General features: G+C 31.2%; 1 protein-coding gene across 1 annotated transcript; it reads right to left on the bottom strand.

Moving 5' to 3' along the window:
* Positions 1-4747: 4747 nt before the first annotated feature.
* On the bottom strand, positions 4748-11420 carry LOC124927776 (probable plastid-lipid-associated protein 10, chloroplastic). The gene is made up of 9 exons (XM_047468247.1): positions 11302-11420; positions 9877-10031; positions 7819-7932; positions 7068-7202; positions 6140-6235; positions 5600-5680; positions 5228-5314; positions 5095-5153; positions 4748-5010 (listed from the first exon to the last, which is right to left on the bottom strand). The coding sequence occupies exons 2-9, from the start codon at positions 10027-10029 to the stop codon at positions 4899-4901; spliced, it is 837 nt and encodes a 278-aa protein (XP_047324203.1). The 5' UTR covers positions 10030-10031; positions 11302-11420; the 3' UTR covers positions 4748-4898.
* Positions 11421-12540: the final 1120 nt, after the last annotated feature.

Raw genomic sequence — 12540 nt, 5'->3', positions numbered from 1 at the left:
TTAATTTGGATACTTGGGTCGGATTGTGGGTTGACCCGTTTTAAAATTTAAAACGGTTAAAAATAAAATAAAAAATGCTAGAGGTATGTTTCGAACTTGCACCATAACAAAACAAGTACAACTTTTTAACCAACTAGGCTACAAAGACTTTATATTTTAAATTCAACACCAAATTTGATAAACGCTTTAATATTAATATAAGTTCAATTTTTTAACTAACTAATATATAATGATGTTGAGTAAATGAATACTTGGGTCGGATTGTGGGTTGACCCACCCATAAATTTAAAACGGTTAAAAATAAAATTAAAAATGTTATCCGTAATTTTTTTCACGGTTTTTATATTATTACTCGTGTAAATGCACGGGCTAAATGTTAGTTTTATTTATAATATCTAAGATGTTATGTATTATATACCATTTTTTCACTCAATTAGTTTGGATGAAATTGCCAATTTCATTGGAATTTATGTTGTCATTATGGATTGAAATTATTGAAGATTTGGGTCTCGTATGAAGTTCCTTCTATTTTTTTTATTTCATAATATCTTAAAGAATGACCAATGACATTTTTTTTATTTCATAATATCTTATAAAGAATGACCAATGACATATCATTTGAAAAAGAAAGATGGCACTTCAAATAGAAGAGATGATCCATCCGATTATTTAAAACTTAATGTTTATTAAGCTCCATAAATTAAAGTTTGAACCCCATATAATAATAATTCTCAAAGTTTGATACAAAATGATAATTGGGTCCATTCATTTTAGTAATATGAAAATAGAATTTTTGTTATTAATGTAATCATGTCAAAACATAATATTAGGGCAAAGAAAAAATTATCTATATTTTTAAGTATTTGTTCTAAGAAATGAAATATTTATAAAAAATAAATAACTTATTCTCCATGCATGGTATATAAAAATTGATTTGTCACTAGCATATCTTTATTTTTATTAAAATGTAATAATATATAATTTATTAATTAAACCCTCATTAATTAATATATTTTGTTAAATTTATGAGGTCTTAATTGTTTTATTTATTTATTTCTTATTTAGTTTGTTGTATATTTATTTTTATTTTTTGTGTTGGGTTAAATTGAGTGTATTATTCCTAAAGTTAATATGACTTCAATTTAGTGTAGTTTTAGTTATAAATGTTTAATAAACAAAATCTTTTAAACTTTTTTTTAACAAATTCATTTCAGTAAGAATAATAGTGGTTTGTCGTCGTGTCCAACGCAGAAGAGTACCGACAAAACCAGATCAGTCAATCTCGATGATGCCTAAAACGAAAACTCTAAGGGGACAAGACAAAAAAACAAAACTCATCCATGGACCATGTCTGTTTTTTATATAAAAAATGTTCAAGTTGAATGGAACATCATCCCGATCGAATGACACCTCAAGATGATGTTATAAATGATCATGAGAACTATACGAAGTTTTTCATTCCCTTGAATCAAAGAATCAAGGCCTCAAATGAAATCATCAAACCTATAGTTTGATGTTCTTGGGGACCGAGAAACCTAGCATAGGTCTAATCTAGAACCGAATGTTCTTCACACCAAATACCCCATATACCCCATGACTGAGTGTTCTTCACGCCAAGGACCGAATAAAATTAGCCTTATGCTAACCTAGGACCGAGGACTCCCGCACCCGACCGAGGATTTCTGCACTCGACTGAGGATTCCTACACTCAGGACTGATGAATCACTCGCCCGACCGAGAGCCTCCAGCACCTCGATCGAAGATTCCCGCACCTCAACCCATGACTGAAAGAAATCGCACTTAGGACCGAGAGGACCGGTCCTAGGGTCTATTTGGTTTGGAATTTAAAATTTCAAAATTATTTTTATAATTTTGGAACCCCAAACCATTTTCTAAAAATTTAAAAAAATAGAAAATATTTTCATAAAAAATATTTTGACAAGAGTCTGTTTGGGATTTATTTTTAAATCCTAATACCTTAAAACTGATATTTTTCAGGTACTTTCCTCATTAATCATCGATATCAGTCTCAAGTACCAATATTTAAATATTGTTTTTTATAATTTAAATACGCGAAAAATATGTGTATGACCTGAAAAATAATTGTTTAAAATAAACGTAATAAAACCAATTTTTCAAAAGTCAGGACTTTATAAAGTAGAGACTATTTTAAACGAGTACGGAGGATGTAGTGCGAAAGTCTTTTTTTGAGTATCACCAAACATCGAACCAAAAAGAGACTCTGGTCCAAAATACGTTTGTAGACGTATAATTTTATTGATTTTAAAAATCAATTGGCGATTCTTATTAAATAAATAATCTTTTAAATTATTTATTTTTAATTAATTAAATACATATTTATTTAATCAAATTTTAATTTGATTATTAATCTAAAAATATTATTTGAAATTTGATCAAAATTAATTATTATTAAATTAATTTAAAAATGCGGGGACATATTTTTATAAATCTTTTAAAGTAATGTATATAAAAAAAGTATTCCCAACACACAAATCGATGTTGAAATTTTTCGAACCGAGAGCTTTTTCCGGGGATAACAATTATACATAAACAAACTAAAAACATAAATCTTAAAAAATAACCATTATCCATAAACTTACTAAAATATACATCATACACAAGAACAATTATCCATAAACAATAAAAAAACATAAACCATAATCAACTTTGTTCAAGTAAACACAAGTCAAAAATGAAAAAAGAAATACATTTCATTGTTCGTGTAGGTTTGCTCTCTTGAGAGAAAAATATCGATTTTTTCTAATATCTATTTTCTTCTTTGCAACTATCGCTTGTAATTTGTTGAGCCTATGTGGCTTAATTCAGTGACCTGATTGAGTAATACCAATCTTCAATACGTTTGATGAAGATGTTGAGCATGCAACATTACTTGTTATCGGTATTGATTTTATAGTGAATTGTCTTTAATATGGAGAAACACTAGCATTTAAATTCGATAGTGTTGTTCGAGGACGAGGATGAACACGATTAGTTAGATTTGATGGAACTATTCAAGGAGGAGGAGGAACACGATGATCGAGAATTGACGGTGTTGTTCGAGGAGAAACACGAGCAGTTGAATTCGATAGGGTTATCTGAGGAGAAGGAGGAGGAACACGAGAAACGAGATTCAATAGTGCTGTCCGATAAGAAAATGAATAGTTGAATTCGATAGGACTGTCTGAGAAAGAGGAGGAGAAACAAAGAACAATTGGTTTAATGCTTCATCAAGATTAAGGTAAATAATAACATCTAAATAATTCTTTAAAAGTTGTACAACCTTCAACACATTATGATAGTGTTGAAATGACTTAAATCACCATTATCCTCGCGATACCAAACCTAAAAAGAGAGAATAATTGGAGAATTAAGGATTAGAAGAGTTGAGTTATTGGAGCAAGTTATGAATGAATGAATAGAGAATGGCCGGAGAATTGCAAAGTCGGAATCATTGGTGGAGACAGATGAGAGCGGATAAAAGTGAAGATCGAGAGCACGCAAACAACTGTTTCATATTATTATGTTCTAATATAAGTTGATATATATATTAAATAGTTAGAAAAAATGTTATAACTCATTAAATTAGTGATATGTTTTTTTTATATAAATAATTTTACGTAGATAATAAGTTAACGGTATTAATAAATCGTTAAGACAAAATTTTGTTTTGTATAACTTCAACCCTATAGAGTTCCAAGTTATAAGGTTTGATATAAGAGATTCAAAATCTAAATTTGTCCTAATAAGGAGTCTCAATTTGACAATTCAACCTAAAATAAACTAAGAGCATAATGCAAATAAAAGCGAGAAAATTATAGATAGATTATAAAGAATAACATGAGTGAAATTTGAACTAAAATTTTATTTCCTTTATGTCCGAGCACATTCTAGTTGACCGGAGCAAATTTTTTTGCTCAATAATAATATTCTTTGTCTGAATTTGAAATTGAACCTGTAATTTTTTTTTAAACTACCATAATACTTGGTGAGTTAATGCTCGATACTAACCTTAATATATTATTGGTTTATATTTATGAAAAGTATGTTATTACTTATAAGAATAATCTTTTTTTGAATAATCCTTGTAATCCATACATTTTTTTTGTTGAGACATTTTTTTTGTTTGTTGAGATGGAGAAACTTACTAAGAATTTTAAAAATCAATAACTTTATAAATAACAATTATATATTTTTTTAAATCACAGTCAACACAAATATTTTTTAAATAAGCTTGCTAATTACTTACTGATGTTGTATGAAAAGTGTAAACTAATTATTTAAAATATTTAGTTAATTAAATAAAATTAAAATTAAACAAAAAATAGAACCAGATTTTTGCAGAGGTAAAGGAACAATTGTAATTGATTTTAGTAATATATATAGTTGTAGGGTTTTTGTTACTAATGTAATCATGTTCAAACAATTAGGGTAAAAAAACAATATAAATTTTAAGAATATTTGTTAGAAGAAATGAAATATTGATCAAAAATAAATATTTTGTTCTCTATATCCTAATGGTATATACAAATTTGATTTACCATTAACATATAATTATTATTTTTTTTTTATCAAAATGTCTAATAATATATATATATATAAAAACAGTCGAGTTTTGAACATTGAAACTGTCCAACCCGAACTTGGTTTTAATAAATGAAGAACCATCAAAGGAACAAACCATCTACGAAACCGATTAACATACACCACTAATGTTATACAAACCATCTAGGGAACTTGAAAAATAATTTGTATATCAAATGAATCCAAAAATATAATTATAATCCACACATATAGTGATAAAATTACATTTTATAATAGTCTCAATATTTCCATATTTGTGTACATATATTTGAGAAGATAATAAAGTTGGGTTGTGACTAGAAAATAGGTTGAGATCTTGTGAACACAAATACTCCTCCAGTAGCAGCTCTCCCCAAAAGCATGTTTCCATCTAAATATGACAAGTAATATAATCCACCCACTGTTTGCCTGCAACTCTAACTCTCATTTGTTATTTTTCTATTCACAACTTTAAACAACCAATCAAACAATCCTCTAAGTACAACTAATTACCTATTTGTTTGACTTGTTAGAGGAAATTGAGCTTTAAAAGTGCGAATAAATTGTAAGATCTGAAAAAGATATAACAGAAGAATATTTTAGAAGATTGAGCTAGAAACACTTGATCGAAAGAGGAAAGACTGACCTGCAGATTGAGAAAAGAACGTGGAAGTATGGCTGGAGCCAACAATGCCTGCAACTCCGGGCTTATGTTAATGTCCTGAATCGCTGCCTAAATAAAGAGAAATAGTGATTAAGAACCAAGCTTTATGAGTAATTTTCATGTTAAAGTGAGTAAATTTCATGTTTGAGTTTTTTTTTTCTTTTCTTTTCGGTTTTATTCTCTTTTGTGCAGGTGTTGTTGGGTAGTTTATTAATTTAATAAAAAGGCAATGTGTTTCCAATTAAACAAAAAAATTATAGGTTTTGTCTATTTTTTGCTTTTTACAATACAAAATCGTTGAATTTTCTAAACCAGAAGAAGAATATAATCAAGATACAAACAAGAGAAACAGACCTCTTCAAATTGAAGGTAAATGTTGCGTGGAGAAACAATGGAAAATTTTGCAGTCACACACAGAGTACAACCTTCTTGGTCCTGTAAGACAGAAGAAGAAGACCTCAAATTAACTCAATAGAGTGGCATTACCAAGAGAGCAAATAGAGTGCCTATACTATTGGGGAATCATGCATAAGAAAGGATTATTTGAAAATTTTCTATTACTGGAATTTTTTGCTTTCAAAATGCCAAGTACATGGGGGTATTTATGGTAAAATACTCTTACTTCAAGACCTTCTGTTATGAATTTAAGATCTTGAAACTCTAAACTAACCTACCATTAAGTCACTCTAGAAAACCTAGTTCACATTTAACAAAGAGTCCTTTTAGAAATTCTAAATAAAAGTCATTCTAGAACACAGCTCAGGTTGGCCTCTATGGGAAAAGTAACACAAGTAATATGTCCACATCCATACAAAGAAAGAAGGAAAATGGTTACAATTTAAAGATTACTCAGCATACAAGAATAAAATATTCGACGTGAAATACATATATTACCTCTAATAAGTTTGAAACACTCCACTTAACAATGTTGCGAACTACACCTCTGTCAGTTTGATCTTGGCATTCAAATTTCTGATAGACTTGACCAACCTATAGCATCAATTCACGCGCAAAAAAGAAAGAAGATAAATACAAAAAATAAATAAACCGGAGAATACAAGCTAAATGAACAATTTGACATGCGAGTATGGTAAACTAGCCGACCACAACGGTGGTTCCATTAACAAATGTATACTATTTTTGATTTCTCTGAACAGACCTATTCTTGTCATGGAACAAAAGTGATAAAATATATTTTCCTCTGTTTACTAGATATGTTTTCAAACTTTTTTTTCCCTCGTAGCGAGAAATATCTCTTTGTACCTTGAGAAAATATATGGAAAATGAAAAAGAAAACTTCGGCCGGCCTTGTTTGATGAAGGGTCCAAATAATCTCGATTCATTATCCCATCATCAAGCAAAATATCAAATTACTGTTACTTTATATTTTATAACATTTTACATAATAATTTTTAGTCATTAACTCAAATAATCCACTTCTCATCAAATAGTTTATTTCCAAAACAAACTGAATTACTTCAAGAAAAAAAAAAAACTACTTCATGTTTTCTCCAATGGAAAGAATTGACAAGGGATAAAAGACAAATTTAACCTGCAAACAATAAAGAGAACCAAAACACTTTGAATTTTGAAAGTCAATGAGATTTTTTTCAAAAAATTCTAGTGTATTTAGTATCCGGTAGAGTTTTCTATTAGACCATTATAAAATATCAGCATAACTGATGGATTATGATCCTTACTTTGAAAATGGAGAATGTCCTTGCTTTATGCTACAATTTTATATTTTATGTCATTGACCTGTCCGAAAAGTCCAAAGCTATTTTTAATGAATGGGATTCCATAAGACATTATTGAGTTGCACCTGAAGGAATGGAAGCCTTTCAGCAGATTCAAAAAGTATGAGGACATCGGAAGCAGATGTGTACTGCAGTCGCCATGTCCCATCCAATTTCTGCATGTCAATAGATGTGCCAGCCCCATATTTCTCCAACTCAACCTAGCCAATTTTCATAGAATTTAGAGATGTTTTTTTTTTAGAATTAGAATTTAGAGATGTTATGTAAGATAGAAAGAAAAGACAAGATTATAAGAAAACAATAATGAAATAGGAGAAGCACATGAGCAATCTATGTTTATGAAGAGCAATTCATAGGCATACAAAGAATTAAGAATAAGATACTTCCTAGGAAATACCCATAACTACTACATTCAATCAGTTAATCTAGGCCAATATAATTCCTAGGAAATACCCATAACTATTTGCTAGAATTAGGTAGATTTGTTTGCCAATAATGTAGACTCGGGTTGTTTCCTTCTGGAAAAGTTTTTAATTGCTCATATCTCATAATAATAATAGATTTTGAATACAAAATGGCTGCTTTTGGACTTCAAACTACAAAAATAATCTACTACCAAATGCCTTATGAGCATGAGCTGCTTATTACAATAAATAGATTACACGGAAATTTAATCATGGTTGAACTGAATGCAGTAACACGTTAGGGCTTAAATATATTGAACAGACAAGAAGATTGATAAGATAGAAAAGACAGGATTATGACAACCTTTTTGTTGCAATGCCTGGATTAGAGAGAGTGAAGAATACAGCTCACCAAGACCTCCTCGATGTCAGAGCGTTGCTGAGAACTTGTAGCAAGGCCACGTTTTGTATCTTGGATAGTATTCAACACACGGTGCTTCACATTCTCCAAATTCAGAACAGCATCCTAGATAGGAAATTTCTTCGTTAATGAAGTTATGAATGGACTCATCTGCTTTTGCTTCTTCCTTCTCTTTTCACAATATACAGTTTATAATATATGAAAAGCTTATTCAGGAAGTTTTCTTATCATCTACATTCTTTAATTAGAATTATGTGTTGCCTCTTCTATACATTAACACTCATTATTTAAAATGAAAATCCTTTGTAAACTTAATCAAGTTATATATATATATATATATACATATATCCATATTGAGAGGACATGAACAATCACATTTGAAATGGACATGATAACATAATATGATAATATTAACTAACAACCAAGTGAAATTTAAGTAAAACGTCCTTTTAACACTATTTAGCACTACACCATTAAGTTCTCATAATCCCCTGCAAAAACATATTTCTTTGTAAATTTTGAGAAACAAAAACAATTAATAGGCAAACCTTCTAGTGGCATTAGTTTTCAGAAAGCTTCGCATCTCTCATGGCGGTCCATCGAAAGCATTGAAAACAGGATCAATGGCTAGGGAATCAAAAGGTTGTCAATTTGTCATATTCATGAAGTTACTTGGGGTGTGGTTTGTCTCCCAAAGAAGGAAGGTGGCCTTAGTTTCAAGAATAGCAAGGTGTGGAACAAAACTTTGTTGATAAAGCATTTATGTGTTATATCAGTGAAACAAGAATCTCTCTTTGGGTCAGATGGATCCACTCAGACATTATTATGATATGAGCTTCTCGTCATTTGAGCCTTCTGATATTTCTTGGACCATCAAGAGAACTATGAGAATCCAACCAGAAGCGAGTAAATTGATCAAATATAAAGTTGATAAGTTTGGCTTGACCCATTACATAATGACGACATTTTTATTAACAGACCTATGTTCTCAAAGATGAATATAAGTATAACATGTTTGAAACGTAACTAAAGATGTTTGGATTGAAATATGGCATAGCCGACTTAGAAGCAGATTGGAAGGAAGACAAGTTTTTCAAGAAATTATTAGTTGGACGAGAGACATTAAGAAATCTGATTGTTGCAAATGACTGTTGTGATTGAATGTATTCTCAATCTCTCTGGCTAGGGAATAGATACGGACACGAGGAAAAGAGATAAATTGCGGAAAGGTTGCTTGATCTTCTAAAGTTGTCCTTATGCATCCATTCTCTAAACTGCCTTTCATGACAGACCTGTGACTATGGACAAAGTTAGATGTGTTTTGTCTATAAAACATTTTATGCACTTTATCGAAGGACGGAAAAATATTGATCATCTCCTATTTGATTGTACATTCTCTTTGTCTTTCATCGATGAGAGATGAAATGTATAATGGTTATTTTGGCCTAAAGTGTGGAGCAAAGGCAAATAATGGACCGCCATAGATGCCAAAAGTAAGTGTTTGTACTCAACCATCATAAAATGCTCTTTTTCCGCAATAGTCTACGAGATCTAAAGCGAAAAAATGGAAGAGTGTTCAGAAGGCCAAGGAAATAAGATGATCACATGGAAATTGAGTAACATGCTGCGAGCCTGCGATTTACAAAGTAAAGCTGGAGAAAATACACGAATAATCATACTATCGGAATTTTGTGCAAAAGTGGGGTATGGATATTGCTTCAAGACTCATCTCTCCTACATAATCCCAATTCCTAGAGCTATTTGGGAAATAAATCAATAATGAGAGAATGGCTTGATGTTGCCTTTCTTATAAATTTTGCTGTCTTTGGGTTTCTTTTTCCAGTCATGTAAGTTTATTGTTATTATTGCCATACTCAGCATGTTGGGTATATTTTCTGTTTGCTTCCTTGTTTTATGAGGTACTTTGTTTTTCATTTATTAAATTAAGACCCTGGCTTTCCTAAAGAAAAAGGTTATGACAGAAAGCCCAATAACAGCAAACACATAATTAAGGAATAAATTAAGAGTGCTGAATGACTAACTATGAACCTGTGATGGATTCGCGGAGACAGTGGCTGAAATTTGAAATATTTTCTTAGTGAAACAATTCCTTTTCAACATTGGATCCGAAAGAAACATCTTATTCCAAAAGTTCCTTTGAACCACAGGAGTTGGCACTGAAAAGGCGAAAGCCAAATTCATATCTGTAGAAATTGTAAACAATTTAGGTAATGAATTCAGCCAAAGCACTTATAATTACAAAAATGTAGTAGGATACAGAAGGTAAGTCTGGTTTCATTTACTGATTCTTTCTCTAGGAGCTAAATACACTAGAGACCATGTATTTTCATTTAACATGCTTAATGTGAAATAAGAGAAAAAGAAGTTTGAGTTTGAAGTCCTACTTAATCCGGATATAGATAAATTTCTATGCACCTCCCATGTGTCCTGAAAACTATTTGTTACATCTGTAAGTGTCGACATTGGTGTCTTTATGTGTTCCATCAAGGAGTTATAATCAGCCTCAGCTACTTAATGTGGTCTTAAACCAAAATTTTATCTTAGAATTAAATCATTTAAAATCATTTCATTCTTAAAAAGTAAACAATATCCAAACTGTTTAGAAATTGGTTTTCGTTTGTAGTGCACCATTAGTTCATAATGGATTAGGAAAGGTAAATCAGACATTAATCTAAAATATAATTCCTTGCGCAGAAGAAAACAACTAAACAACCACTTTATCATGAGATTCTTCCAAAGAATTGCACTTCAAAAAACAGAGCCACAATGTCCCGCAAGAGTTTGTAAGATGTACACCATTACCCATCACCTAGATTTGCCTATTCTATGTGTTTTTATAATCTAGAAGGTCGCATCAGATGTTGAAAAACTCTTCCTCAGTAGAACCACGCCAAAATCTTAGTATTAGCAAATTCTTACACTGAGAGAGACTGAAATGAAGGGACTTCCACAACCATGAATTTATTATCTTAAGTCAAACAAATCCACCAGACTAGGTTCTGGTAAATTATTACTAAAGGATACCCAGAAATGTTTATCTTGATTCTAATTATTTAATTCCACTATGATCCTATTTGCATCATACATTGGCTAACTCACTTCCACATACCATGAAATCGAGATATATAGTTGCTCAAACGATAAAGACAAGTACTTTTCAATGTTTTCATTCACTCAGTGTTCAGAAACAAACAGTGTCTATAAGCTTTACATAAGGATGATCAGTAAACCAATAAAACGAAACTCTAAGACATGAATCCAGCAGAAAAGAATGAAATAAAGAACGGACGGGAAGCATCTGAGTAACTGTTGGGAAAAATGTCCACCGACCATTGAGAAAACGGGTATTAACATGGAAAATGAGCATCAAAGATTAACAGGGTAAGGAATATAATCGCATCAAATGCATCACGCATGAATATCTGAAGATTCAGAATGAATTCAACAACGTACCGTTGTTTTTTCACGGATCAGGTTTAGATAAAGGCCGTCTTCTCGTCTCGTCCAATCGTTCTTGAAGAGTAGGCTCTGCAATACTGATGCATTTCTTCAAATGGATGATTATATTCAATTATTTTATAAAATGATTAAATAATAACACTTACATTTATTTATATTATTAGTTTATATTTTGGAAAAGAATTTGGTTAGGGAAATTTGATCAAATAACTTCAAAGATGAGGTTATTTGATCTGATGGTAATTTGTTATTTTATTTGCGCTCGTGGTGCTATATTTTTTTTATACGATTTTGCCCTTGTCGCGAAGTGGATTAGGAGTTTGTATAAATACTCAAATATTTTCATTTCTTTATTTTTCTTTCTCTCTTCTCCATTTCTCTCATTCACTTCACGGCGGCCGACGACGACGGCGGCCGGCGACGACGACGGACGGCGACGGAGTTTCCTTCACTTCATACAAATCTATACAGATTTACAAGCTCTTCTAACCTAACTAATTCATTTATGTTTTTATTTATTGCGGATTTACAAGATCTAACCCTAAATCTATTTTGCATGCAGGTTTCCGATTCTAGGGTTTAGGGTATGCAGGTCTCCGATTCTAACTATTTGAAGGTCGTCGAGGTAGATGTTCATTTCAGATCTGATGAACAGTTATGTTCATGTTTACATTTTCTTCATTTCAAAAACCTTTTCATAGGTTCATATTTGGTCGTATTTGTTGATTCTTATTTGTTATATGGTTCATATTGGTTCATGTTTGAGCATTTCGTTAGGTTTTTATTTGTTATTTGTTCATATTTACAGAAAATCTCTAATAAGCGTATGTGTTTCCGTTTCAGATCTGCTTACCGTTTCGCTACGGACCGTTTCGATACGGACTTACCGTTTCGCTACGGACTTACCGTTTCGCTACGGACTTACCGTTTCGCTACGGACTTACCGTTTCGCTAAGTAGTACCTCGCGATTCGCTAAGTGTCAAGATTTTTTGTTATTTATAGTTAATCATGAACTTCATTTGACAAGGTATCTACATCACTTCATGGTTATGAAGAGAAACTGTGTTAGTAAAATAAACCTTATAATTTTACATTAATGCCTTTGAAGAAAAATGCCTTTGGAAACATTTAGATTTTTCAGAAAATGCCTTTGAAGAATCTATCATTGACCTCCAGATAAGCAAAGATTGGCTGACTTTGATTTCGTTAGTCATTAAGCTAAAGAAATAAAT

This window comes from Impatiens glandulifera, chromosome 2 (genome assembly GCF_907164915.1).
Source record: "Impatiens glandulifera chromosome 2, dImpGla2.1, whole genome shotgun sequence".
Taxonomy (NCBI): Eukaryota; Viridiplantae; Streptophyta; class Magnoliopsida; order Ericales; family Balsaminaceae; genus Impatiens; species Impatiens glandulifera.
Note: the sequence above shows the minus strand (reverse complement) of the source record. Positions and strands in the feature narration are given on the sequence as shown.